This window comes from Salvelinus fontinalis, chromosome 6, assembly GCF_029448725.1.
Source record: "Salvelinus fontinalis isolate EN_2023a chromosome 6, ASM2944872v1, whole genome shotgun sequence".
NCBI classification, from domain to species: domain Eukaryota; kingdom Metazoa; phylum Chordata; class Actinopteri; order Salmoniformes; family Salmonidae; genus Salvelinus; species Salvelinus fontinalis.
This window is the reverse complement of record NC_074670.1, coordinates 63,782,337-63,801,092: the sequence shown is the minus strand read 5'-3', so window position 1 is coordinate 63,801,092 and position 18,756 is coordinate 63,782,337. Positions and strand designations below refer to the sequence as shown.

General features: G+C 40.6%; 1 protein-coding gene across 1 annotated transcript; it reads left to right on the top strand.

Moving 5' to 3' along the window:
* The first annotated feature begins 1,497 nt into the window (after positions 1 to 1,497).
* On the top strand, positions 1,498 to 3,987 carry LOC129858279 (leukocyte cell-derived chemotaxin-2-like). The gene is made up of 4 exons (XM_055927404.1): positions 1,498 to 1,608; positions 2,950 to 3,061; positions 3,342 to 3,493; positions 3,781 to 3,987. The coding sequence occupies exons 1-4, from the start codon at positions 1,569 to 1,571 to the stop codon at positions 3,945 to 3,947; spliced, it is 471 nt and encodes a 156-aa protein (XP_055783379.1). The 5' UTR covers positions 1,498 to 1,568; the 3' UTR covers positions 3,948 to 3,987.
* The last annotated feature ends 14,769 nt before the right edge of the window (positions 3,988 to 18,756 follow it).

Genomic DNA, 18,756 nt, shown 5'->3' with positions numbered 1-18,756 from the left:
GAACCAGACTTGTGGAGGTCTACAATTTTTTTCCTGGTCTGAGGTCTTGGCTGATTTCTTTTGATTTTCCCATGATGTCAAGCAAAGAGGCACTGAGTTTGAAGGCAGGCCTTGAAATACATTCACAGGTACACCTCCAATTGACTCAAATTATGTCAATTAGCCTATCAGAAGCTTCTAAAGCTATGACATTTTCTGGAATTTTCCAAGCTGTTTAAAGGCACAGTCAACTTAGTGTATGTAAACTTCTGACCCACTGGAAATGTGATACAGTGAATTATAAGTGAAATAATCTGTCTGTAAACAATTGTTGGAAGAATTACTTGTGTCGTGTACAAAGTAGATGTCCTAACCGACTTGCCAAAACTATAGTTTGATGACAAGAAATTTGTGGAGTGGTTGAAAAACGAGTTTTAATGACTCCAACCTAATTGTATGTAAACTTCCGACTTCAACTGTAGATAATAGAACAAAAATGAAATAACATTTTAAAAGATTGACTTTTAGTTTATAAATACTTTGGTACAATCACACACTTAGCTAGCTGCCCACCTCGTTCCTTTCTGTTAGCATGTGCACGTAGTGAGTACACTTTGATACTTTCGGTATACCGGTCTTTTCAGATTCCACAATGATTCTTTAGTTGTGGACACTATATCACCGCACTCACGCTCTTGCTCTGGGTCCTCATCTTTAAGTCACCTTGATTTTTCACCTGTGTGTTTTAATCAGTTTCTTTATGAAAATATTTTGCGAAATCCATGACAGTAGTTACAGCAAGGGGCTATAGCAGCACACAAGCAGACTACAAATGCATAATTGGCCAGGCATGCCCTGAGCTCCTGAAATGAGCACTACTTAATAAGGATTGCACGCTTTTTTCAAATCCCGTCTAAAATGACATACCCAAATCTAACTGCCTGTAGCTCAGGACCTGAAGCAAGGATATGCATATTCTTGATACCATTTGAAAGAAAACACTTTGAAGTTTGTTGAAATATGAAATTAATGTAGGAGAATAACACATTCGTTCTGGTAAAAGATAATAGAAAAACAAAACATGCGTTTCCACATTTTTTTCCCATCATCTATGAAATTTAAGAGAAAGGCCATACATTCAGATAGGAGTGTAGGTGTAATTTCGATTTTGGCCACTAGATGGAAATTGGAGCTGGTGCGAAGGCTGAAGCTCCAGCATTTGGGAAAAATGCTCCAGTCAAATTGGGCACGCTCCACTCCTCCCTCCACTCAGCCTCACATACTCTGTTCTGAACTAACCCTTAGCCAAGTAACAGGTAAGGTCAGAGTTTAGGTTAATGTCACCATTTGTTTACCCTGCTGTCCACCATTTTGTTCTACCAATTGAGAACACCAAATATTTTTCTCTGGATTTCACAAACTAAACAAAGAATTTCCTAATCCTGGGTTTTCCATTCTGTGGCAATTGTTTTAAACAAGGGTGTGTAATGTGGGAAAGTTCTCACTATGAGGTACTTAAAGCACAGACCTTGCTGAGCAAGACCTTGTAGAGTTTATCCTTGAGTGAAAGCATCCCCTCAGGCTTCAACATGAAGACTACTATTCTTCTGCTTACTGTTGTCCTCATAGGTAAGACTATTTGATCAATCCATTGCGACAGCTATCATATTGTCAAATAGATGAAATATATCAAATCAAGTAGCTGGTCAGCTCACACATGCGATTGGGTTCTGGGTGCTGTTAGTGTTCAATACTACTTTGGCATTTTAAAGGTCCAATGCAGTTTTTATCTCAATATCAAATCATTTCTGGGTAATAGTTTAGTACCTTAGTGTGATTGTTTTCAATTAAAATGGTTAAAAAAAGCACTTCTTAGCAAAATGCAATTTCTCAGGCAAGCATTTTGCTAGGACTGTCTGGGAGTAATCTGAGAGAGGGGCTTAATTGGAGGAGCTTAATGGGCGGAATGTGTAACCTGAAAACAAGCTGTTAATGGCAGAGAGGGAAAACTCTTTATTATTGGTCTATTAACTTATCCAAAAATGTATTTAAAATGTACTTTATTTAGCCCTCTCTTGTCATCAGTCTTTAGGTGTTATTGGTTTTTCTCTCACGTTCAGTATGCGTTCCATGTTTGTTTTGTATCTCTTCGGTATTAAAACTCACCTTCTGCACCTGCTTTCTGACTCCCGGCGTATACATTAAAGGAAATATACACTACCATTCAAATACAATATACACTACTGCCTCCCACTCCTCTTTCTATTCTGGTCAGTGCTCTGCCTAGAAGGCCAGCATCCCGAAGTCGCCTCTTCACTGATGACGTTGAGACTGGTGTTTTGCGGGTACTATTCAATGAAGCTGCCAGTTGAGGACTTGTGAGGCGTCTGTTTCTCAAACTTTCTCCTCTTTCTATTCTGGTTAGAGCCAGTTTGCGCTGTTCTGTGAAGGGAGTAGTACACAGCGTCATACGAGATCTTCAGTTTCTTGGCAGTTTCTCGCATGGAATAGCCTTCATTTTCAGAACAGGAATAGACTGATGAGTTTCTGAAGAAAGGTCTTTGTTCTGGCCATTTTGAACCTATAATCAAACCCACAAATGCTGATGCTCCAGATACTAAACTCGTCTAAAGAAGGCAATTTTTATTTCTTCTTTAATCAGAACAACAGTTTCAGCTGTGCTAACATAATTGCAAAAGGGTTTTCTAATGATCAATTATCATTTGATAATGATACACTTGGATTAGCTAACACAATGTGCCATTGGAACTGTTTCCAGCTACAAAGAAAATTATTTTCTAAGTGACCCCAAACCTTTGAACGGTAGTGTATACAAAACACAGGAAATCACCTTTTTGACAGCACTGCCCCTTTAATATAAATGCCCTTTAGTTTGTTGAGTGGAAAAGAATATCAGCATAAAAGGGTTTCCTCCTCAGTCAACATATCTGTTGTCCATTTAATCTCTAGCTTTGTTGCCAGAGTGTCAGATGGCCAAGTTTGGTCAGCTGTGTAGCGGAAATTCCAGTAACAGGAGGAGGACAGGGGACAAATGGGGACAAGGACACTACGGAGCAAGCAGGTATGGCAAGTTAATGTATCAGTTTGGTTTTGCTTTATTTGACTGTCCGCAATTTACGTCATAATTTAGTTGGTAAGATGGTAACCACATAATAATTATTTCTAAGAACCCATTAGTACAATATTAATAATATCAATTTGATCTGAGACCCCTGCTCTGACTGTACACAGTACAAAACTCACAAAACAACAAGTGAAAACATACCATAGTGGTCTGATTGAGAGACTGTGAATGCTTTGTGAATCCTTCTGCATTAACCCCTTCCAATCTCTATGTTCAGAATAAAACATGTGCATGAGGGCATTGACATCATGTGTAACGACGGGGCCACAGTGTACGCTCCATTTGACGTGACACTCAAAGGCAAAGTGATAGTGTACAGAGACCCGAAGAAGGCAGCCATCAACGATGGGATCAACCTCAGTGGGGAGGGTCAGTGTCTACCCTGAATAATTTATTTTAATACCCTGGAAGGAGATCAATAGTCTATCCTAAATTATTTGTTTTAATACCCTGGAAGGAGATCAATAGTACTGTAAATGCTATGCCTATTTTAATAATGCATCCCAATGTAATGACTACTGTTTCACTGAGGTACAGTACATACCGGCAACTAATGTGTCATGGCAGAATGAAATGGAAGAATATGTGGCAAATTAATTCATTGACTGGTTGAATGATTGATTGATTGACTCACACTGTGATTTTCTGTCTTGCAGGTCTGTGCTTTAAGCTGTTCTACGTGAAGCCTGACAGTTACTCTGGGGTGGTGAAGAAGGGCCAGAGGATTGGGACACTGCTCCCCATGCAGAGTGTCTACCCAGGAACCACTTCTCATGTCCACGTCCAGATGTGTGACAAGTCCGACCCCACCAAGTACTTCTGATTGATTGGTTAAATAAATAATCAAAATTATCACAATGATAGACCTTACTGTGTGAAAACAATTATTTATCTTTTTTATTTATCCTTTTTATTTATCCACCCATCATGAATTGATCATATTCTGACCTCTTACCTTTGTGATACTCCCACAACAAACAACGTGTTGAAGTCTCAAAGAGCTCAACATGACATTTATCATTGATATGGGTTACTGGTTATACACTCCTATTCACTTCCTTGTTTATCTACATTAAACACATATCAGGTGTCTTATGATTCATACAAGGATATCAAGCAGCAAACCCGTTATGCTGCTGTTATTTCTTTATGGGAAGCACTGGAGGCACGTGAGAGATTATAAAGCTGTCTACAAGACAACGGTCTCTGGCAATAATTATGTTTACATTATATTCATAATTTAATTGTTACAAGAAGGTGCCAAGTAGTGTGTGTCTGACCTTTGGCAGTGTTTACACAGTCATCCTATGAACCCAATTCTATATTTTTTTTATATCCAATCTTTTTTTCTGACTGTCCACACTTAGTTTTATGTGACCCATATCAGATTTGCACATTTACGCTGATGTAGCCTTTGAAGTAGCATGCAGATGCAATGCTAATTTCCTGTCACTTTTTGGTGGTTGTCTTGGTAATGGCAGATCAACAGGCAGTTCAGTTATGATATTTTGCCCAATTATTGTCAAAAGAGCTGATCTGATAGGTTAAAATAAAAATTTGTGGGAAAAGATCAGAATTGGGCTGACTGTGTAAATGCAGCCAATATTCTATCATGATTGAGAACCACATACGAATGTGATATAAAACGGAACTCAAAAGATCAGATTCAGTGTTTTTTGGTGTTGAGACATTACGTGTGTTTGCACAGATCTTTGACCAATCAAATCAGATATTTTGCCAATAATTTGGTCTCCTGTGTAAATGCAACCATAGTTTCCCACAATTTTATTCATTTATTTTTATTTCACCTTTATTTAACCAGGTAGGCTAGTTGAGAACAAGTTCTCATTTGCAACTGCGACCCGGCCAAGATAAAGCAAAGCAGTTCGACACATACAACAACACAGAGCTACACATGGAATAAACAAACATACAATCAATAATACAGTAGAAAAACTATATACAGCATGTGCAAATGAGGTAGGATAAGAGCAGTAAGGCAATAAATAGGCCATGGTTAAACACTGGGATGGTCGAATGTGCAGAAGATGAATGTGCAAGTAGAGATACTGGGGTGCAAAGGAGCAAGATAAATAAATGAATACAGTATGGGGATGAGGTAGATTGGATGGGCTATTTACAGATGAGCTATATACAGGTGCAGTGATCTGTGAGCTGCTCTGACAGTTGGTGCTTAAAGCTAGTGAGGGAGGTGAGAGTCTCCAGATTTAGTGATTTTTGCAGTTCATTCCAGTCATTGGCAGCAGAGAACTGGAAGGAGAGGCAGCCAAAGGAAGAATTGGCTTTGGGGGTGAGATATACCTGCTGGAGTGCGTGCTACGGGTGGGTGCTGCTATGGTGACCAGTGAGCTGAGATAAGGCAGGGCTTTACCTAGCAGAGACTTGCAGATGACCTGGAGCTAGTGGGTTTGGCGACGAGTATGAAGCGAGGGCCAGCCAACGAGAGCGTACAGGTCGCAGTGGTGGGTAGTATATGGGGCTTTGGTGACAAAACGGAGGGCACTGTGATAGATTGCATCCAATTTGTGAGTAGAGTGTTGAAGGATATTATGTAAATGGCATCGTCGAAGTCGAGGATCGGTAGGATGGTCAGTTTTACGAGGGTATGTTCGGCAGCATGGGTGAAGGATGCTTTGTTGCGAAATAGGAAGCCGATTCTAGATTACATTTTTGATTGGAGATGTTTAATGTGAGTCTGGAAGGAGAGTTTACAGTCTAACCAGACACCTAGGTATTTGTACTTGTCCACATATTCTAAGTCAGAACCGGGCAGGCGGGCAGATGCGGGCAGCGATCGGTTGAAGAGCATGCATTTCGTTTTTCTTGCATTTAAGAGCAGTTGGAGGCCATGGAAGGAGAATTGTATGGCAATGAAGCTCGTCTGGAGGTTAGTTAACACAGTGTCCAAAGAAGGGCCAGAGGTATACAGAATGTTGTCGTCTGCGTAGAGGTGGATCACCAGCAGCAAGAGCGACATCATTGATGTATACAGAGAAGAGAGTCGGCCCGAGCATTGAACCCTGTGGCACCCCCAAAGAGACTGCCAGAGGTCCGGACAACAGGCCCTCCAATTTGACACACTGAACTCTATCAGAGAAGTAGTTGGTGAACCAGGCGAGGCAATAATTTGAGAAACCAAGGCTGTTGAGTCTGCAAAAAAGAATGTTGTGATTGACAGAGTGGAAAACCTTAGCCAGGTCGATGAATACGGCTGCACAATAACGTCTCTTATCGATGGCGGTTATGATTTCGTTTAGGACCTTGAGCGTGGCTGAGGTGTCACGATCGTCTTCTGGTGAAAGAGTGGACCAAGTCGCAGCGTGATATGAATACATCTTCCCTTTTATTTATAACGAAGATGAACACAAAACGAAACACTTTTACAAACTATACAAAACAACAAACGACCGTGAAGCTACAAAACGAAAGTGCACACACAAGCCACTAACGTTTAGACATAGACAATTACCCACAATCACCTAAAGCCTATGGCTGCCTTAAATATGGCTCCCAATCAGAGACAACAATAAACAGCTGTCTCTGATTGAGAACCAAACCAGGCAACCATAGACTTTCCTAAACCTCTATACTGAACACAACCCCATACACTATACACAACCCCCTAAACAATACACACACCCTAAACTAGACAAAACACACAAACATCCCCCATGTCACACCCTGACCTAACTAAACTTATAAAGAAAATCAATATAACAGAGGCCAGGGTGTGACATGAGGTGCACCCATGACCAGCTCTGAAACCAGATTGCATAGCGGAGAAGGTAAGATTCAAAATGGTCAGTAATCTGTTTGTTAACTTGGCTTTCAAAGACCTTAGAAAGGCAGGGTAGAATAGATATAGGTCTGTAGCAGTTTGGGTCTAGAGTGTCTCCCCTTTGAAGAGGGGGATGACCAGATTTTGCAGCTCTTTCAGAACATCAGCTATCTGGATTTGGGTGAAGGAGAAGTGGGGGCGGTTTTGGCGAGTTGCTGTGGGGGTTGGAGGGCTGTTGATCGGGGTAGGGATAGCCAGGTGGAATGCATGGCCAGCCGTAGAAAAATGCTTATTGAAATTCTCAATTATAGTGGATGTGTCAGTGCTGACAGTGTTTCCTAGCCTCAGTGCACTGGGCAGCTGGGAGGAGGTGCTCTTATTCTCTATGGACTTTACAGTGTCCCAGAACCTTTTTGAGTTTGTGCTACAGGATGCAAATTTCTGCTTGAAAAAGCTAGCCTTAGTTTTCCTAACTGCCTGTGTATATTTGTTGCTAACTTCTCTGAAAAGTTGCATATCACGGGGGCTGTTCGATGCTAATGCAGAACGCCACAGGATGTTTTTGTGCTGGTCAAGGGTAGTCAGGTCTGGAGAGAACCAAGGGCTATATCTGTTTTTCTACATTTTTCTACATTTTTTGAATGGGGCATGCTTATTTAAGATGGTTAGGAAGGCACTTTTAAAGAATAACCAGGCATCCTCTACTGACGGGATGAGGTCAACATCCTTCCAGGATACCCGGGCCAGGTCGATTAGAAAGGCCTGCTCGCTGAAGTGTTTTAGGGAGCGTTTGACAGTGATGAGGAGTGGTCGTTTGACCGCAGACCCATTATGGATGCAGGCAATGATCACTGAGATCTTTGTTGAAAACAGCAGAGGTGTATTTGGATGGGCAAGTTAGTTAGGATGATATCTATGAGGGTCCCCGTGTTTACGGATTTGGGGTTGTACCTGGTGGGTTCATTGATAATTTGTGTGAGATTGAGGGCATCTAGCTTAGATTTTAGGATGGCGGGGTGTTAAGCATGTCACAGTTTAGGTCACCTAGCAGCACGCGCTCTGAAGATAGATGGGGGGGGGGGGGGGGGGGAAATCAATTCACATATGGTGTCCAGGGCACAGCTGGGGGCAGAGGGTGGTCTATAGCAAACGGCAATGGTGAGAGACTTGTTTATGGAAAGATGGATCTTTAAATGTAGAAGTTTGAATTGTCTGGGTACAGACCTGGATAGTAAGACAAAACTCTGCAGGCTATCTCTGCAGTAGATTGCAACACCGCCCCCTTTGGCAGTTCTATCTTTTTGGAAAATGTTATAGTTAGGGATGGACATTTCAGGATTTTTGGTGGACTTCCTAAGCCAGGATTCAGACATGGCTAGGACATCCAGGTTGGCAAAGTGTGCTAAAGCAGTGAATAAAACAAACTTTCTAATGTTAACATTCATGAAACAAAGGCTTTTACGGTTACAGAAGTCAACAAAAGAGAGCAGCTGGGGAGTAGGAGTGGAGCTAGGCACTGCAGGGCCTGGATTAATCTCTACATCACCAGAGGAACAGAGGAGGAGTAGGATGAGGGTACGGCTAAAGGCTATCAGGACTGGACGTCTAGTGCGTTTAGAGCAGAGAGTAAAAGGAGCAGGTTTGTGGGCGTGAAAGAATAGATTCAAGGCATAATGTACAGACAAAGGTATGGTAGGATGTGAGTACATTGGAGGTAAACTTAGGCATTGAGTAATGATGAGAGAGATATTGTCTCTAGAGACATTTAAACCAGGTGATGTCACCGCATATGTGGGAGGTGGAACTTGGTAGGTTAATTAAGGTATATTGAGCAGGGCTAGAGGCTCACAGTGAAATAAGACAGTAATCACTAACCAGGACAGTAATGGACAAGGCATGTTGATATTAGGGAGAGGCATGCGTAGCCGGGTGATCAATAGGGGTCCAGTTAGCAGGCCGGGGTTAGCAGCTAGCAGGCCGGGGTTAGCAAGCTAGCAGACCGGGGCTAGCAAGCTAGCAGAAGGGCCTTAGAGGGCGTCTCGATGGAGGAAAGTCTGTTTTAGCCTCCGCGTGCGGTGACATCGATAGACCAGTTGTGATGGATTAGTAGGGTTCCGAGTAGCAGAGGTCCAATTGGCAAAATAGGTATAGTGGCCCAAGAAATTGGTCGATGGATCTATACAGCTTACAGTCCAATATGCTCTAGACAGCTAGCGAGCCACGTCTAGCAGCTAGCGGGCTGCGGCTAGAGGGCCTTGGCTAGCGGATGGGCATTCAGGGGACGTCGCAATGTAGAGGCAGTTGAGTATCCCCTCGAGCAGATTACGTCGTAGTCCAGTCGTGAAGGATCGGTGGGGTTCCATGCCCCGTACCGGCAGTAGAAGGCGTCCGGGTATTGTAGCCCAGGAGTGGCTGATGGGCCTCTTTAGCTAGCCGGGAGAAAGGGCCTAGCATGGGCTAGCTCCAGGCTAATTGGTGCTTGCTCCGGGACCGATGTTAGCCAGTAGTCACTCAGATAGCAGCTAGCTAGCTGTGAAGATCCAGGTGAAAATGTCCAAAGCTTGCGGTAGGAATTCGGGGATATGGAGAGAAAATAGGTCCGGTATGCTCTGGTTTGAGTCGCGTTGTACAAACTGGCGAGAGCTTTCCGAGCTAAAGGTTAGCTGACTACTAGCTAGTAGCTAGTGAGCTGGCTAGCTTCTGTTGGGGGATTCCGGATTTGAGGTGAATAATACTTTAGAATAAAACCAGATCCGCACCACATTGGGTGAGGCGGGTTGCAGGAGAGTGTTTTGAAGTTGAGTTTTAGAAAAAACTATGAAAAGATATGAGAAGAAAAATATATAAAAACATATATACACGGGACACGACAAGACGAGGACAAAAGATCTTGGATATTGTGTGTCCACAATGTGTCCAATCAATGGAGAAAAACTAACAGTGAAGTCAAAATGACCCCATAGAAGGTAAATAAAGGTTATACAGTTGCTAGGAAAAAAGGGAATCATGTCAGGGGGAAAATCTGGGCCATTGAATTCTGCAGTGAGCATGATACCTTACAATGCATTCGGAAAGTTTTTCCACATTTTGTTACACTACAGCCTTATTCTAAAATGGATTCAATAAAAATGTTCTTCATCAATCTACACACGATACCCCATAATGACAAATAGAAAACAGGTTGTAAGAAATGTTTGCAAAACCCCCCCGAAAAAACAGAAATATTTACATACAGTAAGTATTCAGAGCCTTTGCTATGACACTCGAAATTGAGCTCAGGTGCATCCTGTTTCCATTGATCATCCTTGAGATGTTTCTACAACTTGATTGGAGTCCACCTGTGGTGAATTCAATTGATTGGACATGATTTGGAAAGCACACACCTGTCTATATAAGGTCCCACAGTTAACAGTGCACGTCAGAGCAAAAACCAAGCCATGAAGTCGAAGGAATTGTCCGTAGAGCGCCAAGACAGGATTGTGTCGAGGCACAGATCTGGGGAAAGGTACCAAAACATTTCTGCAGTATTGAAAGTCCCCAAGAACACTCTTAAATGGAAAACGTTTGGAACCACCAAGACTCTTCCTAAAGCTGGCCACCCAGCCAAACTGAGCAATCGGAGGAGAAGGGCCTTGGTCAGTGAGGAGACCAAGAACCTGATGGTCATTCTGACAGAGCACCAGAGTTCCTCTGTGGAGATGGGAGAACCTTCCAGAAGGACAACCATCTCGTCAGAACTCCACCAATCAGGCCTTTATGGTAGAGTAGCCAGACGGAAGCCACTCCTCAGTAAAATGCACACGACAGGCCGCTTGGAGTTTGCCAAAAAGCACCTAAAGGATTCAGTCCATGAGAAACAAGATTCTCTGGTCCGATGAAACCAAGATTGAACTCTTTGGCCTGAATGCCAATCATCACGTCTGGAGGATGCCTGGCACCATCCCTATGGGGAAGCATGGTTGTGGCAGGGAAGCAGCATTCATGCTGTGGGAATGTTTTTCAGCAGCAGGGACAGGGAGACTAGTCAGGATCAAGGGAAAGATGAACGGAGTAAAGTACAGAGAGACCCTTGATGAAACCTGCTTCAGAGTGCTCAGGACCTCAGACTTGGGTGAAGGTTCACCTTCCAACAGAACAACGACCCTAAGCACACAGCCAAGACAACACAGGAGTGGCTTCGGGACAAATCTCTGCATGTCCTTGAGTGGCCCAGCCAGAGCCCAAAAATAGCTGTGCAGTGACATTCCCCATCCAACCTGACATAGCTTGAGAGGATCTGCAGAGAAGATTGGGAGAAACTCCCCAAGTACAGGTGTGCCAAGCTTGTAGTGTCATACCCAACAAGACTTGAGACTGTAGTCGCTGCTAAAGGTGCTTCAACAAAGTACTGAGTAAAGGGTCTGAATACTTATGTAAATGTCATATTTCAGGTTTTTCTTTTTTATAAATTAGAGAACATTCCTAAAAACCTGTTTTTGCTTTGTCATTATGGGGTATTGTGTGTCGATTGATGTGGATAATTCTTTAAATATTCATTTAGAATAAAGTTGTAACATAACAAAATGTGAAAAAGTCAAGTGGTCTGAATACTTTCCGAATGTGCTGTATGTGCAAATCTGGGATAACATGGAGATAATGTCTTGTTTACACATTCGCTCTTTTTCACAATAAACATGCTATCCCCTCAGTAATACTTATCCCATGTATTGGTCTTGACATTTTTTTTAAAACCAATTGAATATTTAAATGTTTCTCTATTGATTTGGCATATTGTGGGAAACACAGTAAACACACCAATCGAAATAGACTTCAATATAGCAAAATAAACAAAATCCACAGCAAAAGCTATTGATTAATTCATATCTTTAGCCGTTTCCCGAAAGCTGTAGTACAATGAGATAATGTTGATGGTGTTGTGAATACCTTAACCATAATGTAATTCAACATGCTGTTACAGTGTCATGAATATATACCACTTTGTGGAAATAAATTGTAAGGATTGCTCAGACTGAGCAATCAAAAACAAAATATCCCAGATTGTTCAAAGCTCAGAGTTCACTTTGTGCCTCAACACAGCCAGATTATCTATTTTGGATCAGGTACAACAATTACCTAAGAAGGTTAAAATGTAACATTCTGGTAATGATTACTATCTTTTATATCACGCTGCATGATAACTGTTATTTTTAATTCAACCCTACATGTAGCATGATGACTGCTATCCTTCATTCATTTTTTAATTTACCTTTATTTAACTAGGCAAGTCACTTAAGAACAAATTCTTACTTTACAATGACGGTCTACCCCGGGCAAACCCTACAGTAACCCGCACGATACTGAGCCAATTGTGCGCCGCCCTATTGGACTCCCAATCACGGCCGGTTGTATACAGCTCAGGATCGAACCAGGGTCTGTAGTGACGCCTCTAGCACTGAGATGCAGTGCCTTAGAATTCTGCGCCACTCTACATGCTGCAGTATGATCATATTTTATATCACCCTACATGTAGCATGATGACTGTTATCTATAATTTCAGGTCACGTGTAGCATGACAACTATCTTTTATATTACCCTACATGTAACATGATCACTTTTTTTATATCACCCTAAATGTAGCATGATGACTGTATTTTAAATTACACCAAATGTAGTATTATTACTGTTATGTTTAACATCACCCTACATGTAGCATGATGACTATCTTTTATATCACCGACATGTAGCATGATAACTGTTAAATTTTATATCACCCTACATGTAGAATGATAACTGTTATATCACCCTAAATGTAGCATGATAACTTATCTTTAATAGAACCCTACATGTAGCAAAATGACTGTTGTCCTTAATTTGTTTTTTGTTGAACCTTTATTTAGTTAGGCAAGTCAGTTAAGATCAATATCTTTGCTGGGCCAATTGTGCGCCACCCTATGGGACTCCCAACCACGGGCGGTTGTGATACAGCCTGGGATCGAACCAGGGTCTGTAGTGACGCCTCTAGCACTGAGATGCAGTGTCTTAGACCGCTGCATCACTCTACATGTTGCATGATGACTTTCTTTTATATCACTTTACATGTATATTTGATAACAATCTTTTATATCACCCTACATGTTGCAGGATAACTGTTATCTTTTATATCACCCTACATGGAGCACGATGAGCATCTTTTATATCACCCTACATGTAGCATGTTAACTATATTTTATATCACCCTACATGTAGCATAATAACTATATTTTATATAACCCTACATGTAGCATGATGACTATCTTCATATCACCCTACATGTAGCATGATGACCGTTATGTATAACATCACCCTACACGTAGAAAGATAACCATATTTTATATCACCCTACATGTAGCAGGATAACTGTTATCTTTTATATCACCCTACATGGAGCACGATGAGCATCTTTTATATCACCCTACATGTAAAATGATAACTATATGTTATATCACCCTACATGTAGCATGATATCTATATTTTATATCACCCTACATGTAGCACAATGACTATCTTTTATATCACCTTACACATAGCATGATGACTGTTATCTATAATATCACCCTACACGTAGAAAGATAACCATATTTTATATCACCCTACATGTAGCAGGATAACTGTTATCTTTTATCTCACCCTACGTGTAGCATGATGACTATCTTTTATATCACCCTACATGCAGCATGATGACTGTTATGTATAATATCACCCTACATCTAGCATGTTAACTATATTTTATATCACCCTACATGTAGCATGATATCTATATTTTAAATCACCCTACATGTAGCATGATATCTATATTTTAAATCACCCTACATGTAGCATGATATCTATATTTTAAATCACCCTACATGTCTGTAAGGGCTGTCGCTCTCCTCATCCTCGGACAAGGAGAGGAGAGAAGGATCATCAGACCAAAATGCAGCATTAGGGAAATAAGCCATCTTTTATTTAACACGACGATGGCAACACGAAAAAACAAAACACTTTCAAAAATACAAAACAAGAAAACGACGTAGACGAAACCTGAACATAAACTTACATAACTAAACGTAACACTTACGGACAGGAAACAGACTACATCGAAACGAAACGAACAACCGAACAGTCCCGTATGGTGCAAGACATAACACAGATACGGAAGACAATCACCCACAAACAAACAGTGAGAACACCCTACCTAAATATGACTCTTAATTAGAGGAGAACGCAAAACACCTGCATCTAATTAAGAGCCATACCAGGCAACCAAAACCAACATAGAAACAGATAACATAGACTGCCCACCCAAAACACATGCCCTGACCTAAACACATACAAAAAACAACATAAAACAGGTCAGGACCGTTACAATGTAGCATGATATCTATATTTTAAATCACCCTACATGTAGCATGATGACTGTTATCTTTTATATCACCCTACATATAGCATGATAACCTATATTCTATATCACCCTACATGTTGCATGATAACAATATTTTATATCACCCTACATGTACTATAGCATGATGACTATCTTTTATATCACTCTACCTGTAGCATGATAACTGTTATCTTTTAAATCAACATGCATGTAGCATGATGACTATATTTTATATCACCCCAAATGTGGTACTATAACTGTTATTTTTAATATCACCCTGCATGTGGCATGAAGACTGTTACATTTTATATCACCCTACATGTAGCATTATGACTATATTTTATATCACCCTGCAAGTAGCATGATAACTGTTATCTTTTATATCACCCTACATGTAGCATGATAACTGTTGTATTTTATATCACCCTACATGTAGCATGATAACTGTTATCTTTTATATCACCCTACATTTAGCGTTATAAATGTTATATTTTTTATCACCCTACATGTAGCATTATAACTGTCATCTATTATATCACCCTACATGTGGCATGATAACTGTTATATTTTATACCACCCTACATGTAGCGTAATAGCTGTTATATTTTATATCACCCTACATGTAGCATGATAACTATTATATTTTATTTCACCCTACATGTAGCGTGATTACTATATTTTATTTCATCATATATGTAGCATGATAACTGTTATCTTTTATATCACCATACATGTGGCATGATAACTGTTTTCTTTTATGTTTCACCCTACATGTAGCATGATACCTTATCTTTTATATAACCCTATATGTAGCATGATGACTGCTTATATATGATTGGTGAAATATTAATGTTTTGCATACAAGAGAATACAAAATAATGATGAATGTTTAAAAGGTAAACAAAGCAAACACGTGCAGGAGAAGTAAGAAACCCAGAGGGGCTTTTATTAATTTAACACCTTTTTAGAATCATGCTCCATGCTGTCAAAACAGTTCACACAACTTCAAAACAATTCTTTATGTGTGCTAAACTACCTTTTCTTATCTGTGCTCAAACAGTCATATGGGCCTCATGCAGGTGTTGACATTGTGTGGGATGATTGAAGTCCTTGCTCCATTCAACGTTTTCCCCCAGTGTACACTGGAGAGGATAGCAGAAAGGAAGTCATCAATAAGGGGATCAAACTCAGTGGAGAAGGTCTGTATCTGTTCGGGTCTCACGGTTGTGTGGAGAGACGGACCAAGGCACAGCATGATTAAAGTTCCACATATTTATTTACGCAAAACTTCCAAACAAAAAGAAACAAACAGTGACATCAGCGGTGCCACATGCACTAACTCAAAACAAGATCCCACAAAACACAGTGGGGAAAATGGCTGCCTAAATATGATCCCCAATCAGAGACAACGATACACAGCTGCCTCTGATTGGGAACCCTACCAGGCCAACATAGAAATAAAACAACCTAGATTACCCACTCTAGTCACACCCCGACCTAACCAAAATAGAGAATAAAAAGCCTCTCTATGGTCAGGGCGTGACACCCTTGGAAATGACCGGACCAAGGGTATCCTTCCACATAATTTATTAAAGTGAAACTAACAAAACAAAAAAACGTGAGGACATAGTGGCCAAACACACTAACACAAACAATATTCCACAAATATAGGTGGGGAAAAAGCCTACCTAAATATGATCTCCAATTAAAGAAAAACGATTACCAGCTGCCTCTAATTGGGAACCACACAAACCACCAACATAGAATCTATGTCACCTTTTACAAATTAATTTATATTTGTAACACATTTACTATGTATACAATTTTTTGATATTTGAACTGTAACTGTCTTGATGAGATAGTGTGAGATTTCAGCAATTAAGCCCTTTAGTACTTCCCCATATTCAGATGAAAATGTATGTCTCTGCGTGCAGTTTGAAGGAAGTTGAAGGTAGTGTCACAAGCCATTGCTAACTAGCATTAGTGCAATGACTGTTCCCATAGAATTACAGTTAATTAGCAATTATGTTAATGCTAATTAGAGACTTCCTTCAAACTGCATGCAGAGACTTAACAATGGTAACCATGAGTTCATCTGACTCTGGGTAAATAGAAAAAGGGCTTGATTGCCAAAATCTCGCTCTATCCCTTTAAGAACCATTAACATAGCATCTAATGTAGAATTACAAATCAATGTTCCTTAGCTCCACAAAGGCAATTAGACATGGGAAATTAGATGTGATGCTTTGCTCTACCTAAAGCAGTAGATGGCAGCAATGTATTATTATATTTCAAGGATGAAATGGCCAAATTAGAATTGATAGACTGCATCTACAGTTGAAGTCAGAAGTTTACATACAATTAGGTTGGAGTCATTAAAACTCGTTTTTCAACCACTCCACAAATTTCTTCTTAACAAACTATAGTTTTGGCATGTTGGTTAGGACATCTACTTTGTGCATGACACAAGTAATCTTTCCAACAATTGTTTACAGACAGATAATTTCACTTATAATTCACTGTATCACAATTCCAGTGGGTCAGAAGTTTACATACACTAAGTTGACTGTTCATCCATGGGAGCAATTTCCAAACGCCTGAAGGTACCACGTTCATCTGTACAAACAATAGTATGCAGGTATAAACACCATGGGACCACGCAGTTGTCATACCGCTCAGGAAGGAGATGCATTCTGTCTCCTAGAGATGAACGTACTTTGGTGTGAAAAGTGCAAATCACTCCCAGAACAACAGCAAAGGACCTTGTGAAGATGCTGGAGGAAACAGGTACAAAAGTATCTATATCCACAGTAAAACGAGTCCTATATCGACATAACCTGAAAGGCCGCTCCGCAAGGAAGAAGCCCCTGCTTCAAAACTGCTATAAAAAAGCCAGACTACGGTTTGCAACTGCACATGGGGACAAAGATCGTACTTTTTGAAGAAATGTCCTCTGGTCTGATGAAACAAAATTGAACTGTTTGGCCATAATGACCATCGTTACGTTTGGAGGAAAAAGGGGGAGGTTTGCAAGCCGAAGAACACCATCCCAACCGGGAAGCACGGGGGTGGCAGCATCATGTTGTGGGGGTGCTTTGCTGCAGGAGGGACTGGTGAACTTCACAAAATAGATGGCATCATGGGGACGGATTGAGGAAGGACAATTATGTGGATATATTGAAGCTACATCTCAAGACATCAGTCAGGAAGTTAAATCCTGTTCGCAAATGGGTCTTCCAAATGAACAATGATCCCAAGCATACTTCCAAAGTTGTGGCAAAATGGCTTAAGTACAACAAAGTCAAGGTATTGGAGTGGTCATCACAAAGCCAATCCTATGGAAAATATGTGGGCAGAACTGAAAAAGCGTGTGCGAGCAAGGAGGCCTACAAACCTGATTCAGTTACACCAGCTCTGTCAAGAGGAATGGACCAAAATTCACCCAACTTATTGTGGGAAGCTTGTGGAATGCTACACGAAATGTTTGACCCAAGTTAAACAATTTAAAGGAAATGCTACCAAATACTAATTGAGTGTATGTAAACTGCTGACCCACCGGGAATGTGATGAAATAAATAATTCTCTCTACTATTATACGGACATTTCACATTCTTAAAATGAAGTGGTGATCCTAACTATCCTACGACAGGGAATTTTTACTAGGATTAAATGTCAGGAATTGTGAAAAACTGAGTTTAAATGTATTTGGCTAAGGTGTATGTAAACGTCCGACTTCAACTGTAAATATTGTCCGTGTTGCGAGGCCGCAAGCTGTCCATTTTACTTCCTAAGCATGGTAATAACTTATTCTCCATCCCTCATGCTGCAGATAACAGTCTTAGATTGCATGGTGGGAGAATTGCAGGCTAGAACAGTGATAAGAAGCAATAATGAGTGCAATGGAACATTATACTCATACTGTACACATAAATCCACCATGGGCATTGTTCATTGTGAGGTAATAAGGAAGTAAATGTCGCAGTAGGACTAATACTACTGTATGCACAGACCAGTTAACCAGAACTTCTTTCCCTAGAGACAACACTCCTGTCTGTATCACTGCACAAATTATAATAACTGCCTTCTGGTATAAATACAGACATGGTTATAGCTTTTTAACTACCCATGCACTTCTTCTGGATATTTCTGTCTGTATAGTGTTTATAGAAGTGTGTGTGTTTATGTGTGTGTGAACATGCATGCATGTGTGTTAGATGACGACGTGGAATGTTTTGGGAGTGGTTAATTTTCATGGACAGTATTGCCAGAATATCTAGAGAAAACAAAAGTCCATTCCTCAAAGTCAAACTAGTCACTTATGATTATGGTGATCACACTCCGCATATGGGAGGGGGCGAGAACGAGGGAGAAGAAAGAGAGTGTGTGGTGGAGTGTGTTGTAAAAATGTACTGCTAAATTGGTTCTCTCAACAATAAGGCATATTTCAAACGATAG

Coding starts and splice junctions, on each gene's coding strand:
- LOC129858279 (XM_055927404.1), top strand. CDS start 1,569: ATGAAGACTACTATTCTTCTGCTTACTGTTGTCCTCATAG. Junction 1,609..2,949: donor GCTTACTGTTGTCCTCATAG/GTAAGACTATTT, acceptor TTTAATCTCTAG/CTTTGTTGCCAGAGTGTCAG. Junction 3,062..3,341: donor GGACACTACGGAGCAAGCAG/GTATGGCAAGTT, acceptor CTCTATGTTCAG/AATAAAACATGTGCATGAGG.